Source organism: Hyperoodon ampullatus (assembly GCF_949752795.1).
Source record: "Hyperoodon ampullatus genome assembly, chromosome: 5".
Taxonomy (NCBI): domain Eukaryota; kingdom Metazoa; phylum Chordata; class Mammalia; order Artiodactyla; family Ziphiidae; genus Hyperoodon; species Hyperoodon ampullatus.
In genome coordinates, this window is record NC_136918.1 from 36,356,837 (window position 1) to 36,380,592 (window position 23,756).

Consider the following 23,756-nt stretch of genomic DNA (forward strand, 5'->3'; position numbering starts at 1 on the left):
TACCACACACACACACACACACAAAAAAACCCTTAAGTAAACATATTGCTAATTAGTGATTAAAAACTACTCAGGTAACTTTGCGAAAACAGTAGAAAATGACTTTAAGATTTTTTTCTATTAAGTTCCTGTTCAGTAAGTGGGAAGTTAAATTTTAAAAAATGATGTACACTCCAGTTATTAATGAAAGGCTTCTAGCATGGAGTAGTCTGTATTTCCTGTCTCCTCTTATCTACCTCACATTTATATCAATTCCTGCAGTAGTATGAGTACTGAGTCTGCCTACCTCATTCTACTGAAATGGCTCATGTTAAGGTCTTCTTTATTAGATATATTGTACTTTTTAACCAACTTGACTATTGTGTTTCACTGAAATAGTAGACCACACTCTCTTTCTTGAAACATACTTTTGTCTTGATGTATCTTAAACCATTTGCAGGTCATCATCTTAATTTATGTTTCTTTTCAGTTTCCACCTTGGGTTTCTCTCCTTTGTCCACCTTTTCAATCTCTCTATTAGGGTTCCATCTTTGGTTTTCCTGTTTTCTGACTTTATGATAATCCCTTACAGTTTAATCATGCCCTTTGCTTGACTTATCACCATACATAGGCGACAAAATCTATTTTTCTCAGAAGTACCTCATTCCTTTTGTGTCTAAAACTAAAATCTTTCTTCTTCTCAAATGACTTTGTATTGCCGTTACCATACTGAGTAGTGTCACCCTCTTAATCGTAGAAATCAGAATTGGAGAATCATATCAGATATTCTCCTCATTCTTAGCTACTATAACTAACAGTCAAAATTGCCTTGAAAAGTTCTATGTACCTCTTAAACCTGTTCGTTCTCACTCTGCTGCAGCCCCAACACTAGTTCTTACTGCTTCTTGTCTAGAGTATTAAGATGTTCTCATAAAAATTGATCTTTCTTGTGTTGCTTTTAACCTGCCCATTAGCAATTTGTTCTCTGTTCTGTGGTCACAATTACTCAATTTTTTCCAGGCAAAATGAATCATTCTTGTCTCTGTTTCCTCTGTGCTACCATATTATTGTCATACACATTGCTGTTAGAGCACTTATCTCATTTATTGAAATTATTTATTTATATGTCTTTCCTACTCCTAGATTATATCCCTTCCCTCTAGTCCAGTGGTTGGAAAATAGATAGGTAATGTTTTTTGAAAGAGTGAACAGGTTAATTTTAAATTTTATTTGGGAAGGGAGGAAGTTACCTAAAATATTCATTATTTTCAAATTTACACATTATAAACTGTCCATTTCCTTTGATGTCCATCCAGTAGTTTTAAGTTAGGACCTCACCTCTCTTATAACTATTTGTTTGATTTTTCTAATGAGAACTGTTGCATTATTTTATTATATGGCCAAAGTGTCTGTTTTAGAGAATAGTAAGAAATATTCAGATTTAGAGTTTATCATGCTTTAGTTTCTCTTAATATTTGAATATACTTTTGTATTTTCAAATGTATGCTGTTTTTCATTGTCAAACAGAGGCATTTTTAACATTTTTCTAAGCTTTTACTTAGAGCATTTGAAAGTTAATATTTTAGTTCTCAAAACTGAATAGACCTTGAAACAGACATTCAGAAGAAACTAGTGCTTAGGTAAACAAAGTTATTAGATTTTTCTTGGTCTGTTTTTACTTATTTATTTATTTATTTTTGGCTGCATTAGATCTTCGTAGCAGCGTGCCAGCTTTCTCTAGTTGTGTCAAGCAGGGGCTACTCTTCATTGCGGTGCACGGGCTTCTCATTGCGGTAGCTTCTCTTGTTGCAGAACACGGGCTCTAGGCACATGGGCTTCAGTAGTTGTGGCATTCAGGCTAAGTAGTTATGGCTCATGGGCTCTAGAGCACAGGCTCAGTAGTTGTGGCACACAGGCTTAGTTGCTCCACGGCATGTGGGAGCTTCCCAGAGCAGGGCTCGAACCTGTGTCCCCTGCATTGGCAGGCGGATTCTTAACCACTGCACCACCAGGGAATTCCCTCTTGGTCTTTTTTTTTTTTTTTTGCGGTACGCGGGCCTCTCACTGTTGTGGCCTCTCCCATTGTGGAGCACAGGCTCCGGACGCGCAGGTTCAGCGGCCATGGCTCAGGGGCCTAGCCGCTCCGTGGCATGTGGGATCTTTCTGGACCAGGGCACGAACCCGTGTCCCCTGCATCGGCAGGCGGACTCTCAACCACTGCGCCACCAGGGAAGCCCCCTCTTGGTCTGTTTTTGTTTTCTGATCAGTGCTTTAAAATTATCTTATTAAACAACAGGCGGAATATTCAGTGGGAAGGACATATTAAAAAGATATTCTGTAACCTTTTGAAATTTTAGCAAAGAGTGAATGATTCTTTTCTTGTGTAAACATTTTATTTCATTAAGCTGATATATAATAACAGGCAAAAATAAAATGTTTGTTGTGAATTTCTAAAGTTGGGAAGAGATACCACAGAAGGCAACTTTAATAATTACTGATCTTTCAATAGTTTAGTCTAATTAAAATATTTATTTAAGGTCCATTAATTTGTTCAACACATATTTCTGAGTGCTTAGTATATACAACTTGGAGAATACAACTGGGAATTAGGCACGACCTTGATCTCATGGAGTTTATGTTTTAGCTGGGGAAAAGAAATAAGTAAATAAAATATGAGGTAGTTATGAATACTATAAAGAAAATAAATAGGGTTCGTGTACTAAAGACTGCTTAAAAGCCTACTTTAGACCTTTGTGAGGAGATACTATTTAAGCTGGGACCTGATGGATAAGAGCCTTGTGCCCATCTGGGCAGAAAATCATGACATGAAGACAGAACAAGTAGTACAAAGGCTTTGAGGTGGGAGTACTCCTGGGTTGTGGTTGGACCACAGGAAAGGGGAAAGTACTGTAGTAGAAAATTAGGTGGGAGAGGTAGCAGGAGCCTCTTCTTCACAAAGGGCTTTGTAGACTACAGTAGGGAGTTGGAAGGTTTTAATACAGATGTACATGATCTTATTTATTGTTTGAAAAGATCACTCTGGTTGCTCTGTGGAGAATGAAGTGTCAAGAGTCAAGAGTGGAAACAGAGACTAGTTCATAGACTATTGTAGCAGTCAGGAAAAGATATGATGGTGGTTGGTGGTAGTGGTAAAAGTGATTAGAATTTGTATTAAGGATGTATGTTAAAAGAGCAATTAGATAAGGAGGGTGGAGAGAAGATGGAATTCTAAGAAATTCAAAAGTTTATCAAGGTGATAGTTTTATCAGTACAGTACAATTTTATGGTTTGAACATGGCCAGTTGTTCTTTAAGTTGAAAAAATGGATGAGAGTTTCATTGGTATGTTTGTCTTAACTGTTTTTGCAAAAAGCAGGTCAAAAGGTGAAAAACTTGAACTTTGTTTTCATTTACTTTTTTGGAAAAGTATTAAACCATTAGAATAAGCAAATTTTACAGTATTGCATTCTGGATTAGTTTTTTAAATAATGCATAGGTGATTAACCAAGTGCATTTTCCCTCAGATTAATGTCCTTCAATCAAAAAGGAGATCAGAAATCCTGAAATCAGTAAGATATTTATTGAAATGATGTTCTAAATATTTTAATATGAAGTTAAATGTATGTATTAAGTGTTTAAATAGCACCATATATGTGTTTGTATATGTATATGTGTATTTATTTATTGACTTATTTATTTATTCTAGGTTCATAATTAATCTTACTTAATGATATTTTTGTACTTCTTATATGTCACTTAACCACTTTTTTTGGTCTCCTTTATGTTATAGTTATTTATGTGTGTCTCATCTATAATTACACTGTAATCTCCTTAAACCAGACACTTAAATAATTTGAGATTGAGGGCATACATAGTGTCATTTTACAGAATTTTTCCCTTAGGGCTGTTGATGGTGTATTAGCTTTTTGGAGTGCAGGTAGAAAACAAACGAGATGAAATTTGAAGGATGGCATGGCAACAGTGATTTTTTATTTGCCCATTTTTCGTCTTAAAGCTAACAAGGAGGTGGGCAGAGGATGATAGTCATATATACATTATACTCTTTTATATTTTGAGAACCTTAGAAATAATTTCTCCTCTCTGATTTTGTTCACTAAAGTTTTTTTGTGTTTTTTTTTTCTCAAAGGATCTATAGAAATTGCTTTTGATCCTTGTCCACACCTAGGTTTTTCCTAAATTCTCTGTTAATATTTATGTTATTTCTTATCAGATGAGTACATTATACTTCCTGTTTACCTCCACCACCTTTTCCAGATTCAGAGTAATGTATGTTAATTGTAGAAAATTGGAAAATAAAATATATGAAGGAAGAATAAAAATACTTATAAATGCTACTACCAAGAGAGAACCACTATTAATATCTTGGTGTAATCTTTGTCTTTTTTCTCTGTGTGCGTGCGCCTGTTTGTGTGTGTATGTGAACATGTATATACACCTCTTAAAATTCCATTTAATTTTTAAAAACAAAATAGGAATCATTCCTACATACTGTTCTATAATTTTCTTTTTTCACTAATATACTCCAAAATCATCATGTGTCATTAAATATTTTTTTATTTAATGATGACTTTTGTGGCCAGGTAGAATTCTACCATATGAATACAGTAGGGGTGAGCAAACATTTTTCTTGAAGGGCCAGGTAGTAAATATATTAGGTTTTGGAGGCCGTATGGTCTGTGTTGCAACTACTCAGCTGTGCTATTGTAATAGGAAAGCAGTCATAGACAATATGTAAATGAATGGCATGACTGTTCTAATAAAACTTTTTTTATGAACATGGAAATTTGAATTTTATATAATTTTTACGTGTCATGAATTTCATATCTTTTCATTTTCTTTAACCATTTAAAAATGCAAAAACCGTTGTTAGCCCATAGCCCATCCAAATACAGGTGGTAGGGCTGGATATAGTTTGTAGGTCAGTTTACTGACCTTGAATATACCATAAATTAACTTTACCTGTTAATGGATTTTAAGTAATTTCTCTGTTTTTGAAGTAAAGCATAGCATTATAGTGGTCATCCTAATGAATAATATTTCCTTCGGATAGATTAAGACAAGAGATTACTTAGTCAAAGGGTTGAAGCATTTTTTGAAACTTTTAAGGAATATTGTCAAATTTTAAGGGTCACACAAAATTTCCACTAATAGTGTGTAAGAGTGAACATTTTTCCACATTTTACAAACACTGGGTATTATTTTCCCCCACTCTACCACAATTTGGTAGATTGAAAATGTCATCTGATTGTTTAATTTTGGATTTCTTTGAGGCAAATGAGTATGAATGTCCCCCCACACCTTTTTTTTTTCTTGGTCACTTATGTTCTCTATGTCCTTTCCCTCTTTTTCCTTGGGGGTCTTCATGCTTTTCATACTGATTTGTAACATCTCTTATCTATTAAGACTAGTAACCCTTTGTCAAATGTTTATTCCTAGTTTATTATTTATCTTTTAATATGCTTATTCTGTGTTTTGATGTGCAGGCATATTTTACTTTTTATGTACTTGTAACTATTAATCTCTTCCTCTCTTTTTAAAAAATATATTTAGTGTTTTTTAAAATCATATTCACAAAGTTGTACAACTGGCGTTATCTAATTCCAGAATCATCTTTTAGTGAGCTTTGTCCTTTTGTCATCGTGTTTTATTTTATTGGTTTTTCTCTTCCAAAAAAATTCCTTTTGAAGGATTCTTGAGTATTAAGGACCTTTTGACCTATTTTAGATTTTACAGAATTAAACAGATGTCTCTTCTTGCTAAAAATAACATGGATGTTTGGAGGATTCTTTCAGTATTGTGATTGAATTAATTCCTTCTCATGTAAAAATTTAATAAAAATAAGAGTGTTTTTTCTCTCATGAATAGGTAAAATGTAGGAAAACTTAGAAAAAAATCTTAACCCATTAATCATTTTTGGATTTTTGGAATGAATATAACAAAATCTCCATATTGGCAAAGTCTGTTGCCTCATTTTATTTTGCTATCTTGAGAAAAAAACGAACAGGCCCCTATTTCGTGTTGTGCTTAGTGACCTACGGGTTGTAAAGTATATGTGATTGCTTTGTTTTGGGAGCTTCATATGTCCCCTCCTAATATTTTAATGTTTTATTTGTAATTTAAGGTTTTGCCAGTGAGTTTTGTTGAAAGACACATAGATATTTTATAATGTACCTGGGAAGATGGTGAAGCTATTGAAAACTTGATTCTTTGAATTATTGCAATATAAGTTTGAAAATATTTTTGTAATACTCTTTTAAGAAAAATGACTCAGTTTAATTTTAAATAGGTTTGATATTTTGGGCTCTGGTGGAATAATTTTTAAACAATAGATAGAATCAGAATTTTTTAAGAAATTTCAGAATATTTATCTAAGAATTGATTTTAAAATGCTAACCATTTTTTCCTCCTGTTAGATGTTATCCTTTATGTATGCCCATTTGGCCTTCTTTCATCAAGGATATGATCTATTTAGTGAACTTGGGCCCTACATGAAGGACCTTGGTGCACAGGTAATGTACTGTACTTCTTGATTCTGTGTTATATACCAATATCTGTATTTTTTTAAATTGAGATATAATTGACATATGTATAACTGGAAGTTTTGTACCTTTTGACCCCACTCACCCATTTTCCCACCCCGCAACACCCACCTCTAGCAACCTCCAGTCTGTTTTTTCTGTGAGTTCTGTTTTTGTTTTTTTTTTAATTCCACATATCAGTGAGATCACACAGTAGTTGTCTTTCTGTGTCTGACTTATTTCACTTAGTGTAATGCCCTCAGGATCCATCCATGTTGTTGCAAAAGACAGGATTTCCTTTTTTATGGCTGAATAATATTCCACTGTATATGTATACCACATTTTAAAATCTGTCTATTGACGGACACTTAGTTAGGTTACTTCCATATCTTGGCTAAATAATGCTGCAGAACGTGGGGATGCAGATATCTTTTCGAGTTAGTGTCTTCGATTCCTTCAGGTAAATACCCAGAAGTGGAATTGTTGGATCACATAGTAGTTCTATTTTTAATTTTCTGAGGAAGCTCCATACTGTTTTTCATAGTGGCTGTGCCGATTTCGTTCTCACCGACAGTGCACAAGGGTTCCCTTTTTTCCACATCCTTGACAATCTTCTCTTGTCTTTGATGACAGCCATTCTAACAGGTGTGAGGCAATATCTCCCTGTTGTTTTGATCTGCATGTCTTTCATCATTAGTGACATTGAGTACCTTGGACCCCTTATTGGCCATCTGTATGTCTTCTGTGGGAAAATGTCTGTTCAGATCCTCTGCCCATTTTTTAATTGGATTTTTTTCTTTTTTTTTTGCTGTTAAGTTGTCTGAGTTCTTTATATATTTTAGATATTAATCCCTTATCAGATATATGATATGTAAATATTTTCTGCCATTTGGTAGGTTGCCTTTTCATTTTGCTCATGGTTTCCTTTGCTGTGCAGAAGGTTTTTAGTTAGATGTAGTTTGACTTGTTTATTTTTCCTTTTGTTGTCTTTGTTCTAATATCTGTATTTTTAAAGAGATTTAGCATATTGGTGCTATAGCAGATTTATGTATGGGTTAAATGTGTAACCAAAAATAAGATTAAAGTTAAAGAAAATGTTACAGATAGTATATGAGGGTACCGAAAAGAAGAATTTTAAAACAAAGTGTTTGTTTCACAGTATACATAGCTGGATTTATTTTTTTGTTTCTTACATTTGGATTATTGAGTTACTGTCCTAATTGGTATTTTATTTGAGTTATAGCTCTTTTTTTATTTTCAAAGAAATTTGCATTTTGCTATTTTGAATAATAAAATTTTAGAATCTTAAGATTATAGAACTCTTGGGAACTTTTTCATTTTATACACACGCACACACACATGCACATGCATGAATTATATATAAGAATATTATATAGAAATTTTATTACATCCAAATTATTTTTGATATCTAATCAAAACTTTATGTTAGATCTGTTCCCGGACATTCTTTTTTGTTGACTGGTGAGTTTTCTGGATTTCTGTCAATTTTCAGTTGATTTTCTTTCCCAAAATGGTTCAGGTTACTTTTTGAGGAGAGGGATTAAGGATGAAAAATAGAGTTTAGGGAAATGGGGAAAAGGTAAGAGCAGAATGAGAATTGCATTCATTGACCAAAAATAAATGTGGTGCATGCCTGTGTGCATGTGTGTCTGTGTGTGTGTGTTGGGATGGTGTTGGGGAAAGATGGTGTGCAGGGCATATGCTGTGAATTATAGAAATGCTCTTCCCTGCCTCTACAGAACTTAATCTATTGGAAGAAAATAACAAGTCACCACACTATTAATCTCTGTACTAAGTGCCCTGTCTGGGTATATAAATGGAGATTAGATTTGTTTGCATGTGATAGAAAACCAGAAATAGTAGGAGCTTTAACAAGATAGAATTTTATTTCTTCTGTGTAAAATCAAAGGCCTAGTATGGTGGTCACTTAATCTGCAGGGACACAGGCTTATTATATCTTTGGATTCTACCTAATGGTTCAAAGTGGTTTATCAAACTTTAGCCTTCATATCCAAATTCTAGCCAACAGGAAGGAGGAAAGGGGAAAGAAAGATTCATTCCCTCTCTTTAAGGATATTCCTAGAAATTGTATATTCCACTTCTGTGTATGACCCAGTGTCACACTAGCTGCAAGGAAAGCTGGGAAATTTAGTCTTAATGCATGTAACCATGTTAACCTACTAGAATTTGGGGATTCTGTTGTTAAGAAAGGAGGAGAGAATGGATGTTGGGAGGCAACCAGCTATCCCTACCACGTATTGGAGGATCAAAGTGTAACTGTAACATGTAGATAGTACATCCAACCCAGACTTGGGAAGAAGGCAAGACCTTCCTAGGCCCTAGGCACTCCCCACATCTTAATCAAACATTAGATTGTAACCTCATCTTACATTAAGTATAATTTATCAAAAAAATGAATTGGTTTGTAGTTGACTAGTTTCAATAATTGTATATTTTGACATTTATTAATTTCAGTTTTTCAGTTTTTACCCTCCCAGGTCTCAAGTAATTTTGCAGGTCCTTGAAAAGCATCTAAACTCCGGTGCCTGTAGTGCCTGGTGGATAATATGGCCTGGTTGGAGGTGGCCAGTTAGGATATTCTTTCAGTAATTCAGTTATGAGATTATGGCATCTGGAACTAGGGTCCTGGCAGTAAGGGTGGAGATAAATAGATAGACTTGAGGAATAGTTAAGATGTAGCCAATTTGAGAGTGGAGGGACATGATGAGTTCAAGTTTAAATGTGTTGATTTTGAGAATAGGACATCTAAGTGGGTATATCTGGAGTTCAAGAGAAAGAAACACTAAAGGAGTCAATAGCATATAATTGCTAATTGCAATCACAAGAGTGTGTGAATTGACCCAAGGAGAGTTAATAGGTATTTCAAAATCATGAACCTATTTAAAAAAACATAAGTGACCGAACACCATGCCTAATAATTTTGATTTTGTAAGTTAAGGTCAAGGTCCACGAGTATGGAGTAAAAAGAGATTTGGCTTGGGACAGAGCCCTAAGAATGATCTGCTTTTAAGAGACGGCTAGGTAAGAGGGGCTCCGTGAGTACACTGATGGGAGAGGAGGTGGAAAACCAGAAAATCGTGGCAGCACAGGGCAAGGAAAGAGTGTCTCAGAAAGATGGGGGTGGTTGTCAGTGCAAATGCTGGAAAGAAGGTCGAGTAACCCTAGGACTGAGAACTACCTCTTGGGTTTAGCAGCAAGAAGGTTATGTGTTACTGATGTGAGAGTTGAGGGTCCAAGAGGTGAAAGCTAAATTACAGTGGGTAGATGAATATGAAATGGGCAAGTGGAGAACAGGGAAAAAATTTTTAAGAAGTTGTATTGTGAAGAAAAGAGAGCAGGTAGTAGCTAGAGGGGAGTATGAGTTGTAGGAAGGTTTTATTTAAGGTATTATTTTATTTGTTAAATTTGCACAAATTTAAAAAGAAATGGGAATGGGAGAAGTTGAAAAGCAGAAAGAGAAGTGGTGAAATCTGAGGTGGTAGGAGTGTAGGAGATTCAAAACATAGGTAGAGGATTGGGGCCACCTGGTTATAGGAGCCTATTAACCTCATGATGTCCAATGCTAATAGAAACATGGGACACATGCTACTGTGCTCCAAACCCTCTCTTCCTGATACAGTACCCAGCATCTAGGAGACAAGACTGCCAGCCTTAGCACCTCCCCAACTCATACGTCCTCCAGTACTCCACCATGTTGAAAGATATCTTTTTCTTTATATTTCTGCCCCAACAGAGAGAGGGGAATTTTCTCCCTTTCTGCTGCAATAGCAGTGGGGTGGGATGCAGCAGAGAAATTTACTACCAAATTGACAATTTTACTACCATCACTGGCATTGTAGTACTGGTGTGGAAAGTACATGCATGCAAGTTTAGAAATATCAATTTGAATCTTGGGGGCTGCCTTCTGCTGCACTTCAGTCTGAATGTATGAAAAACATTAACATGGCTTTCACTTAAAGGCTATAAAACAAGGATATAATGGTTATTCCACTCATTCAGTATAAGAAACTATTGAGGACAAACATTTTCCTAGTGCAGCATTACCCATTAAATCAATACAGCATGTCACTAAGGTAAGTATGCATTAGATCTTAAAGTGGAGTGGTGTAGTTGCCATCTAAGTAAAATATTTTATAATAGTGATAGTTCTATTTCAGTATGTTTTCTTTTGGTTCTTTATTATTATTCAGTGATATTAAGATTCTGTGGTCAGAATTTGTCTCCTGTAGAAAAAAACCACCATTTGTGATAGTGAATAAAGGATCACACAGTCTTTTAAGAAGGCCTTTTTCAGTTTTGTTTTTAAAGGATATCAATGAGAACATTTCGACATTTAATACTTTGTCTTTCTCCGTAGTCTGATGACATTTACATTTTTATTTATTCATTTATCACACATTAGTCAGTTTGAGGTGATGGGTGTTCAAAGATGAAATGACATACATCACAGTTTAGAAGAGTAGACCCACATAATGGGGTATTTTATAACCCAATTTTTGTTATTCCAGCAAAGAGGAGTTCAAGAAGCCAGTGCTTTTGTCATAATACTGGAAGTCAGATATTTCTCTTCTGATGGAAAAGATCAAGAAAGAAATGGGATTTTATGATTTCATAAGTTTTTGAATTTTTTTTAAAAAAAGGACTTTAAAAATTGGTGATTTTATACCCTGATCTAATGAATGGTTTCTATTCTATTCTATCCTATCCTATTCTGTCCTCTCCTACTCTATTCTATTCTATTCCCTCCCTTCCTCCTTTCTTGCTTTCTCTTTTATCTGTTGAATTATTTTTTCTACCTTTTAAATTTTATTGTAATATTAGGAAGCCAACTTGAAAACATCATGCATCTTGAGTGATTGGAAGTGTCTGTTACGTTGAATTTGTGAGGCTGGCACACACTAGCTTAGCTGCTAGTTTTTGCTGTTTGGGAAGAAAAATCACCAGTATATCTTCTTTCTGTCTTTGATAGTGACTACCAGAATTGCTGAGTGCATCAGCAGACAACTTAATCTAGAGTCATTCTCCTTAATTCAAGGAGTGAACATGTTATCACTGTTGTGCCTTAGACAGGGCCACCTGTCACAATTGCTTGGAACCATGATTGCTCTTAGAAATGTTTTCCCTAGAGGAGTTAAAGACCTTCTCAAAGAGGATATGATACCAGAAAAAAAAGAACTTCCACTTTAAAGTTGTAGCCAAAATGCCTTTTTAGGTAAACCTCAATTGACTGACTGATTTGGAATATGATTTTTGAAAAATAATCATGTCTTTCTTTCTTTTAAGTCTCTATCATTTACTCCTTTTCTCCTTTTATAGTTGGATCGACTGGTTGTGGATGCAGCAAAGGAGAAAAGAGAAATGGAGCAAAAACATTCCACCATTCAACAAAAGGTACTTGAGGGGAGAAGTTAAAGGAGATTAATTCCCATTTTACACAATTTCTTGATTATTGGTTTCAGCAGGATATCATTGTGTTGGAAAAGATCCTTTGAGTTGCTTTAATAATTAAATTATATAGATAAATTCCTCCTTTTTTTGTAAAAAATAAAATATTTTTCTGATGTTCAGGTTTGTATTTTATTATTTTTTTATATCAAAATATTTGAAAGCCATGCTCTTGAACCAGTTTATAAAAACATCAGTCTCTTAGGGCCTTAACTGCTTTAAAAGTGGCCCTTAGAGTTTAAAACACTACTTACAGTTTCAGTTAGGATATCACCAACCACCTGTAAAAATGTGTGTGTGTATGTGGGGGGCGGTGGATGGGGGGTGCTGGAGGTGGTCAGGGGTTGGAGAACACCGTAGCATCAATGTGTGTGTTTGGTACTAGGAATTTCCAGCTGCAGTCACTCTAAGGCAGCACTTACCCTCTCAAGTGATGCTGAAATTTCACTTGCATTTCTTATTAATTTGCCTAAGTCTAGCTAAACTAATGTTTGAAAAATATATATTTAAAAATGAAGATTTAAATGTGAAACCAGTTTTTGTTTCTGTATGCTAAAAGCTTTGAATATGATATACCTGGAACTCAGTCTAATAATATTTTATCTTATATAGTTATTGACATTTTTTTATGTGTAGTAATCTGAAAATAAAAGGAGACAACTGGAGGTTGAATGTATGTAAAAAGTATGAAAAAAGATGTGTTCTGTACTTACCTGGCAGGAGAGATACCATGATCACAAAGGTGGTTTTCCCAGGGTGAGGCTTATCCATCCCACACCTACAATTTCCCCAAACCTGGGAAACTTAACTGCATAATTTTTGGTAGTGGGGGACTGCGATCACACTTTCCCCTAAAAAGACAAAAAAAAAAAAAAAAAAGATACCTTCTAGCATTGCTTTAAGAAATCTATTCTCTTGGTATTGAGCAGTCAAATCAATTTTGTTATGGTTTATTTAGAATTTAAAATACCAGTAAACTAGATCTGATATAGAAGATGTCAGAGGAAAAAAATGAAAGTGAAATCAGTAATAAAAGTAAGGAAAATTTTATTGGTGATGGGTTGTTAATACTCAAAGAGAAACATTATTTAAAAAGCAGAAGATTTTCTACCAGACCATGTTTAATTCATTACTTCTAGTTATAGTCAGGTAAGACTACCTCCATGTTTTATTTTGTTTGAAGTTAGAATCACTTTTGGTTGGATAACGTGTTTTAATGATGTTACTTTGGAAAGATTTTTAAGAATTAGGACCAATCATTTTTAATTAAAATGAGAGGTCATGAAATTTAGAAACATGTGACTATTTGTTTAAACTGAATTATTTAATGAATATTATGCATCTTTTTTTTAATAGATCTTTATTGGAGTATAATTGCTTCACAGTACTGTGTTAGTTTCTGTTGCACTATGCATCTTTTAATATCTTTCCCTATTGTATAAACAGCTCAATGTTGTACCGAATGTCCAAGAGTAGTAGATTATTAAATCTGATAAATTTATTTGATTTTAAATAATTGTCAGTTATTGTTTTCCTTAAAGGGAATAATGCTGTTTTTGTTCATTATGAATACTTACTGGTTTTTTTTTTTTTGCCCTTAAATGCTGACACAAGGCTGCATTACAGGTAAAAAAAAAAAAAAAAGAACAAGATCCAGTCAAACTAAAAATTAAGGAAAAGTATGACTAATGTAATTATTTAGATTTTTTCAAGGATTGAAAATGATCAGTTGAAGAAACGATGCTATGCATATTCATGTACATGCCTTTTGGATATATGCACACATTTCTGATGGATTTATACCTAAGAATAAAACTGGGTCAGAGGGTGTGTATATATGTTCAGTGTTGGTAGATAATGCTAAATTATTTTTCAAAATGTTATACCACTCCTGGTAAGCAGCACTGTGTGAGAGTTCCCATTGCTGCTTGCCACCTCGTTGTACTGTGAAAGTTTTAAATATTTTGCCTATTTTGGTGGTAGATATTGACATCTTGTTGTGGTTTTAATTTATGCTTTAGTCACTAATGACCTTCTCCTAAGTCTATTGGTCATTTGGATATCCTCCTTGTTAAATGTCCGTTAGTCTTTCTCCCATTTTTCCATCATGTTGCCTAGCTAACTGTTGATCATATCTTCAAATATGCTAGGTATTAGCTCCCCTTTGGGGTATATATGTTTTAAATTTTCACATAGTTTTTAAAATGTCTTTTCTGTGTGGTACTTTTTGTGTCCTTCCCAACCGCGGATCACAATGGTGTATCTCCTAAGGGTTTATAGATTTGCCTAATCTTCTAAGTGTTTATAGATTTGCCTTTTATCAATATATCTAGATTTTTAATCTATCTGTAATTGGTTTTTTGTATATAGTATGAGATAGAGATCCAGTTTCCTTTTATTTTCATATTGGTAGCTAAATGATCTAGATTCAGCTACTTAAAAGTTTGTTTCTCCCTACTACTCAGTGTTGTATACTCTGTTATACATCACATTTCCATACATGTGAGGTCTGTTTTGGACTCTATTCTGTTTTGTTGGTCTTTTTATCTTAATTATGCCAATACTATGCTATCTTAATAATTTTAGCTTTATAGCATATCTTGATATCTGACAAAGCGAAGCCTCCTACCTTCTCTTCTTCAAAAGTGAATTGCCAAAGTTCTGCATTTCCATATAAATTTCAGGAGTGGCTTTTTAGGTTACATAAAAATAGCTTTTGGGATTTTGATTGGGATTGCATTGGATCTGTGAATCAATTGCGGGAAGAATGGATCTGTGAATCAACTTGGGGAAGAATTGATATCTTTATTTTAAATGTCTTCTAGTCCATGAGCTTGAAATATTTCTCCATTTATTTAAGTTTTCTTTAATGTCCTTCATAAAGTTTGATAATTTTCTTGTACATCTTTTGTTAAGTTGTATTGCAAATGTTATTGTAAATATTATCTTTTAAAAATTTCTTTTCTCACTGTTTACTTTTGTTATATATTAGAATAAAATTTGATTTTTATGTATTGATTTTGTAACCAGTAGCCTTTTTAAGCTCTCTTTAACACTGATTTATCTCTGGATTCTTTTGGATGTTATGTATACAAAGTCACATCATCTGCAAATAATTGTTTCCTTTACTTTTTGTTTATCTTGCTGGCTAGGACTTTTAAAATAAGCTTAAATCAAAGAGATAATAGTGGTCCTTCTTGTCTTTCTTGCAATTTCAAAAGAGAAATCTTCTCTTAGAGTCCCCTCATTGGCCACCCTTGGCCTTGCCTTCTATTCCTTGGGCCCCACACCAGAGCTTCAAGTTCTCCTGATGAGACAAACGCCCTTAAGGGGAAACTTGGCTTCCTTGCTCTGCTTACCCCTGTGGCTTCCAATATTCACTTATTCTTTTGCCTTTGAGTATTCCTTCCAATTTGTCAGCTCATCAGTGTATTTAAATTCTAATATTATATATTTTATTCAACATTATTGGTTGCTTTCATTATAAAATATCTATCACATTTTAAGTACTATAAAATATTAATTGATATTAATAGGAATTATACTGAAGACTTAATTTATCTCAAGAAAAGTAGTTGAAATTAGAAAAAAATACTTATAATGCATTGCACTTTGAAAAAAGTCTTTTTTATGTTTTAAGTGGCTTCAGGATTATTACAAAAAGATGCCAATGTTACAAATGAAATTTTTAGAATGTTGCCAAACTCAATTATATCTGTTGCTGACTTAATTCTGTCTACATAATTAAATAAATTATAGCTTCAAGTAAATTTTAAATGAAGGAATTAAAATTTCCCTGATTTTTTCCCCCAAAGTAAAAGCAGGAAGAAATGTAGCAATTTATTTACAGGTTATTTCATTTGATTATTTTGGATTATTATGTCTTTATGATTAAATTTTGAGAGATGTCAGCAGCGTTTGTTTTTAATTCTGAAGTTAGTCTGTTTCATTTTTTCCATAGTCTTAGACTCTTAGATTTGGAAAGCCCTTAGGTGATTCTCACTCCGTTTCCCCTCCAGTGCAAGACCCCTGCATCCCAGCGTTCTGGCAGGTGGTCATCCAGCCTCTACCAAAATCTTTCTCAAGACAGAAAGTCTACTACTGTTTAATAGGATAGCATTCTAATTTTGATTATTGGTCCAGAAATAATTTTGAAAGTTTCAAGACTGATTTTTAGAGTTTTCAATTTGGGGATCACAGCAATCTTGCAGTTTTGTTGAAATTACTTTGGAAATTCACCAGGAAATATTTTAAATATGGGAATTCTGATTTCAAAACTTCATGAATCCTTGGAGGAAAATTGGAAGTTTGAATTGCATTCAAGTGAAAACTAGAATGATTAGAATGATAGAAAATGACTATGAGTAGTTCTATAGTCCTCATAAAAAAGTGAGCTCAGAATGCCCACTTCACACTGTGGTGCTTCTCCTTTGCAAAAATAATTTTAATCCTTTTTCTGAACCCCCAAAGAGTGGAGTTACTGTTTCTACCAGATTTTAAAAACTGCCATAATAGTAATATATTTAGAAAATAGTGGTAGATTTAAATAATCCCAATTAAATATACCCATATTCCTTTAAAAAAATTGTTAGCAGATACATCACCATAAAATATTGGGATTAAATGAAAACATTTTAAACATAACACCTATAGAATATCTAGTTATTCCCTTTGTCTATTTGTATACATATTGTGCTTTTAATCGCAGTGTATATACAGTTTATTTACCCAAGCTGTATTATTTATAAAATTTATATTGTTTTTTCTCTTTTAATGTATATTCTGTATACTCATCTATGTTACTGCATAATAGTCTACTGGATTGAAATACATCAATATGTTGAAGCATTCTTCTATTTTTGAACATTTAGGTCTCTCCTGCTTTCTTATGAATATTGTTGATATAACTATCTTAATACAGAGCTTTTTACTGTTTGAGCTGTTTCTCTAGGATAGATTTGTTGTCTAGGGAAATCAGTAAAAATCATATGAACTTTTTAATGTGTTATTTTGTCTAGGATTTCTCCAGTGATGATTCTAAGCTAGAATATAATGTAGATGCTGCAAATGGCATTGTTATGGAAGGTTATCTGTTCAAACGAGCCAGCAATGCCTTCAAAACTTGGAACAGGTAATATATTTCGAATCTAGTCTTGCTCTTTCAGTATTCTCAGTTTTCTGACTTTCCCTTTGGTTTGACAACTCTTTCCTTCATAATTCTCTAAATTCACAGTCCCTAGTAACTTTCCTGAATCCAGTCCATTGAAGATAAGATAAGGCCCTTCTAGGAAAGGGGCCTTAAGAAGCAAGTGAAAAGTAACAGTAGTAATTCTAAATTTTAAAATTTAACCGAAGTTTAAACCAGGAAGCAAGGAGACTTTTTATACTGCTTGGTCTGTAGTGACTAGATCATTACAGTAAATAAATTTTTAAACGTGAGCTTCCTCCCATATTTGTTACCAAATACATCTGATTGCAAATTATATTTTGAATATAATGGATGAATATGACAAGTGAGCTTTTTTTTTCCCTTTGGGTTCCTCCCCTATATGCTGTTTATGTACATTTTTACTTAATTTTGGCTTGTGAATCTTTAAGTGAGGTGATCCTGATCTTTGGATCTTTGCAATAACTTTAACCAGGAGTTTTAGGATATGGAATTGTTTTTATGTGTGAAGTGTGTATGGCAGCTGGTGCTCCTTTTTTCTAAACTTGATGCCTACCAAAAACTTAAAATTTTTTTTTCTAAACTGATTTTTATATATATTGATCTAGTAAATGTCTTTTGAATGAATGTGTAAAATATTATATTTTCTTACGTATTAATAAAGTGGAATAATTTCAGACATTAAAGCAAAAAAAAAAGATTGTATTGTCTTAGGATCATTCTTCTGAATAGCAGTGATTAGCCTTTTATTCAAGGATGCCTCCCTTCTTGCAAAAAAAAAAAAAGAGTAGTTAGAACAGTTTTGTAATAATTGAAAATAGTATTGGATTCTGGTTAATTGATATACTATTACATTATTGGTTGAAAGTGTATATTTTATTTGCTGCTTGAACAGATATGAATTCACTTAATGATAGATTGTTTTCTTTTTAAAAAAATGGACATTAGCAAAATAAATAGAATTTTCTTGGTAAGTTTAATTTAGTATACATTTTTGTTAATTTAACTGGAAACGATTATGCTTGGATATTCAGTACATTGAAATGGATTCCTTGTGCACTAATTTTGAGTCCTTGGTGATGAGGTTATAGAAAAAACATTTATTGATATTTTCAAATGTCAGTGATACATTGAGTATTTCCACAGCATTCAATATTGTCAGATGTTTGAATGGTACATGGTGTGTTGTATTTGAAATAATTTTCCTTTACTTGAGAGTGAATATAAACTGGAAAGAATAATGATTATATTTGATATTAAGTCTCTGAGTTATGTAGAACTTTTTTTTTTTTTTCTTGCGGTACACGGGCCTCTCACTGCTGTGGCCTCTCCCGTTGCGGAGCACAGGCTCCGGACGCGCAGGCTCAGCGGCCATGGCTCACGGGCCCAGCCGTTCCACGGCCTGTGGGATCTTCCCGGACCGGGACACAAACCCATGTCCCTTGCATCGGCAAGCGGACTCTCAACCACTGCGTCACCAGGGAAGCCCGAGTTATGTAGAACTTTAATAATAATACATGAATATAGATGGATCAACTAGATGGTCTGATTAAGAAATAATGTTTTAACTATTATAAAGCAAAAATGAAAAATTAAAATTCTGTATTAAGCCAATAATCTTTTAAGCGTTTCCTGGCAAATTTCCATAGCCAGAGTAGGAAATTAAAATCGTGTGGTTGTCAAATTTTTATAATAAAGATTTTTCAACTAGTGTGGTTTCATGAGGTAATGTTAGAATTGAATTTTAACCTTCAGATTTCAAAACAACCTTCTTAAAGTTTAACACAGTGAAAATACAGTAAATCCACAGAAACTGTACCATTATGTTAAGAAGAAATGAAATGAACTTCCATGGACTACTCCAATCAGAAATGCTCTCAGACTTCAAAATGAAGCACAGTAAGTGTTAGTGGAAAATCGCATTCCCATTTAGGACAACGGAAGAACATTAATTGACTTAAGCATGGACCTTTTGGTTTTTTATTATATGTTTCATGAATTTTATTAATTGGCATAGACATTAAAACATAACTAAAATCAAGTAGGGAATAACTATTAAATTTTCAATTGTAGATATGTTACCTATCATTTGCCAAGTAAAGAAGACAATAACTTTGTAAATGAGGCCACTTTTTAAAGGAGATGCCATTTCTGTGTGGTAGGATGACAGTTATTGATTAGAATCATAGATTGTAGTTATCACCCTAATTTTTAGTAAAGAAATGGAAGTGCCGGGAGATGGTTGCTCATTCAGGGTCATAGAGCTGGTTTGTGACAAAATTGAGGCTCAAAACCTGGCTCTTTATAAAAAAACTTGCTATGGCAGATAGTCAAGAGACGACCAAGGTCAGAAGACAGTGGATCAACCCAGAATGAAGACTCCGTGCTTCCAGTGCAGGGGCGGGTGGGTTCGATCCCTGGTCGGGGAACTAAGATACCACATTACACGAGGCCAAAAAAAATAAAATAAAACATAAAGGAAATGTCAAAAAAAGAAATAAATAAAAAACTTGCTATTGAAATTCCAAACAATCTGTATTTTGATAAGACAAAATACAACTTCAATAACAGCAACAAAAAAATAGCTTAAAAAATATTTTAGAAAACCTTCCTAATCCATTTGCATTATTAGGAATAAATTATGCATAGCAAATTAATTTCATTTTTATATACCTTTAAAGAATATTTTGATGACAACAGTAGTTAAAGGCAGACTTCTAAGGAATATAGCATATAAACATTATACAAATCCCTTTTCAAAAACAAAAGTCAGAACCTTGCAATAAAAGTCTTAAGTATTTTCTAGGTTATAGGTCAGTAGCTATAAAAGGGAGAAGAAAGAAAGAGTTATCTATTAAATGTTATTTAGAATTCTCTTCTGCTTTTCAATTTTAAAAACTTGGAATGTATCTAAATTTTTTTTTATGAGGTTACCAAAAATCTAATGTTAGGAAGTACGTGCAAATAATTTCCCTTTACCTGTATATGACTTCCAGACTCTGCCCTACTTCTCTAGTTAGTTCTCTGTCTAGCTTGATTTAATATATTCTACGAGCCTCTGAATAAAAGACTGTGTATTTGTTATATTTGTGCCTTAACTTTAAAAATCCAGGAATTCAACTGTTCAAATGTACAGATTTATTTCCTGCCCACCATTTAAGTTTTTTTTTTTAATTGTTTGTGGATTAGTTTTAGGAAACATACTTTCTTGTAGTTACCATAAGGTGCCAATCATATGATGACAAATTTGCCATTGTCTATAGTTTTATGGAGTAGAAGCATACAGTATTTTCAAAATGAACTTTTAAAAAAGATCTTCCTGAGGGAAATGTGAATTTGACTAGGAATTCCCAGGTAGTTTTAAAACCTGACCCTGTGTTTCATAAAATCTAAGTATATCTTGAAAGCATCATTCTATGATCTGAAATTTAACCAAAGAGGTGGTATTTTGTGTGATATGATTGAAATAGCGTAAGGAGTGAAACATTTTATGTCTTATGTGAATTGTTGAGCTTGTTTCTGGTTGGTTTCAGATTTCTGGTTTGTGGTGTCTCTTAAGATTTTTATATGTCTATAATATACATTTTTTGATGATGTGATATCTACAAAATAGTCTTTCCATACCACGCCATCTTCTCGGTATGTCAGCTTTACTTCAAGCTCAAGTCAGTGCTAGATGGATTACTAATACCTGTATGTCTCTTTTGCTTTTAATGATAAATTTAGAAAAGATGAAGGAACAAGGAAAATAATTAAATATTAACATTATTTAATAGTGAGGTGTTAAAACGAATAAAGAAGTTGAATAATTACATGCTGTGCTCAGTCTTTGTGTACTAGAAAATACAGCTAAAAGCATAAAATGTATTATATAGTATCTTAATCTAGTACAGATACAAATAAGAAATGTATAGATAGATTAAAGATAAACTCTACTTATGTGTGGCCTTAGAGTCTCCACTATCATTTGACGAAAAGAGGGTGAACAGATGGGAGGAACTTTTCCTTATGGAAAGTTCTCATCTGTTTCAGGTTTTTATATATATATATATATAACTGTAGTGATTATTTCCTTTAAATTTTTAAGATGAGGAAAGGTACTATTTAGATTTTACAGCTATGACCATAGAGGTAGAAAATAATAGCAGAATGTGCTAAGTCCTACCAGAACCTTCTATACCATAATGCTTTGAAGAAAATTTTGAATATTTCTGAAATATTAGCATTTCAGATCCCTAAGAATTGGAATTAACTGTATAAATGCATGTATGTATAGTATGTGAGCAAAATGCAACGGATACTTTTGACTCTTTTGTTAGGTTATGAGCTTAAGCTGGTTCCTTTAATTCTTGCTTTATTTTCATATCATGCTAGTCTTTTGCTTATTTTGCACATTTGCGTTTTCATTCTTTTACCACCTTTCCCTTATGTTTTAATCCTGCCCCATTTTTTCACATGACAGGAAAAAGCCCGATCATATCAGGTACCAAATGGCTTCCTTCCCTCACCCCTACCTTACTCCAGTTTCCTCTTTGGCACGAGAAAGCTCATAATTAACCTGCATTTCAGTTGGATTACTTGCAATGGATATAAAGTCTCATGTTTTAAATTGGGAAGAAAATGTAAACTTCTTATTTGAGGAATGGAATTATACCTTTTCATTGCTTATCTCCTCAGTTTGTTTTAATCTGGAAAAAAACATTTGATATGTATATAGTTATCCAAAGAAGATATAGATTGAGTAATACGAATACCTTTATATATATATATATATGTCTGTATTTTTTAAGGGAAATAAGCTAGTAAATGCTTTTTAAATTTTTTAAACAGTAATTAGGAATTAGCCCCTTTGGTAATCACCTTATTAATTATGTTTAAAGGAAACATTGTCAATTCCTAGCTTTTGTTTGTTTTACCATTTTGGTCTTTTTCCTTGTGAAAAACTAAATTGAATTTTAGATAAAGGAACATATACATGTTCAGGCTTTTAATTTTGTTAAATGTTCACCTTTTTGGCACCTATGTGCCAAATGTGTGCATGAATCCATCATCTGTATAGTTTTAGTGATAAAACTTCTACAGATTTAGAAGTCTGACTTTTACTCATGTTCTTGATTTTGAGTTCCAGGACTACTGCTCAAAAATTGTAAAAGATACTTGATTTATTTTTTAATGTATTCCCTCCCCCCACCCAAATTTTGTCATCCTATGGCTCTCATTGGTATTTAAAAATTAATAATATTTGTTTATGAATGTAATATTTTGGTCTAAAATCTTTATTATGTTGAGTTATCTCAGTTTGAGATATAAAGTGGTGTCTTAGTTTTCTTAAAACCAAGAAATTTTCCTTTTTAAAAACTGTTTTATATTTTGGCTTTGTGGGCAGTTTGTGAATCTTGCAGAATATAGTGTAGTTGTCAGCACAATGCTTTCCAACATTTGTCTTTTTTATTATTTAATTACCTTTTAAAGAATCTTCAAATTGCAGGTAGCATAACTTGAAATATTAAATATTTTTCCATATCTCATAGACTATGAACTGTCTTATTTTTCCTTTTATTAAAATTGTTAATAATAACTAGGATTATCCTACAGGAGCAATTTAAAATTATATTTTATTTTACTTACCTGATTAAGGTCTTCATCAATGTAAATGAGTAAAATTAGCTCTTTTTTCTTTTTTTAATGGCAGAGGAGGGGAGATAGTATCACAAGACATACTGATCTTAGTAATTAAAATATTTTTCTACCTAGGATATATTGTGGGGGTTTTTTTCCTTAGGAGATGTCAAATTAAGATGAATTTATAGTGTCTTGAATTTATAGTGTATACAAAAACTAATGATGTGAGAAAGTTACCCGGAAGCAGATAGATGGTAGGGGAACTGAGTTTCAGAAATACAAATGATCTATAAAGTTAATAATCAGAGGAAATTGTCTCTAACAAAAAAAATGTAAGTTTTTATCTAGTATTTTGTTATTTATGTTTAGAGGCTATTCTAAGATTCAGCAGGTCAAAAGAAATTTATTTTTTGAACACCTCAGAAGCATGAAAAGTTTACATGGATGTTTTTCCATTGTGCAATAAAATTCATTGTAGTTTTTCATCAAATTATATAATACGATTACTATATATAAAATATAAGAATTTTTATTAATATGGTTTACCCTACTTCAAATGATTTTTTTAAAAAACACTTTAATCAGTATCAGAGATTGTTTCCATTGCATGTCATCCATGTGGCAGGGCTGCACCATTTTGTTTGTTTGGAGGTATTTCCTTTAACATTTCTAACCAACCATGTGTTCCAAAGCAAAGAGACCCAGAAGTTCTTCCTTTTCTAGCTCACCTCTTGATGATTTGCATTTAGAGGCAACCCACTTGGTTTTATCTAGATGCTTATTTAACAGTCTCTATTTTAATGGTAATGGTGATACCTTTTTAAATAGCAAGAAAACCTAACAATCTGTCTAGCTTAAAAATAGAAAAGCATCTAATCATTTTCTCAGCTTTGGAGAATTAACTTAATTTTTTAAAATAGAAATTCTATATATGTCTAAATACAATTTTTAGTGCGTTGTATT

The 23,756-nt window shown here is 33.0% G+C and overlaps 1 protein-coding gene across 1 annotated transcript in view; it reads left to right on the forward strand.

The window, feature by feature from the left end:
* ACAP2 (ArfGAP with coiled-coil, ankyrin repeat and PH domains 2) overlaps positions 1-23,756 on the forward strand; it is a gene marked incomplete at its 3' end in the record, with an annotated part of 162,117 nt that overhangs the window by 112,809 nt on the left and 25,552 nt on the right. Inside the window, exons 7-10 of the mRNA XM_079704367.1 lie at positions 3,503-3,547; positions 6,413-6,508; positions 11,876-11,950; positions 17,023-17,135. Coding sequence (XP_079560493.1) covers positions 3,503-3,547; positions 6,413-6,508; positions 11,876-11,950; positions 17,023-17,135 — 329 coding nt within the window. The remainder of the gene's footprint in view (positions 1-3,502; positions 3,548-6,412; positions 6,509-11,875; positions 11,951-17,022; positions 17,136-23,756) is intronic.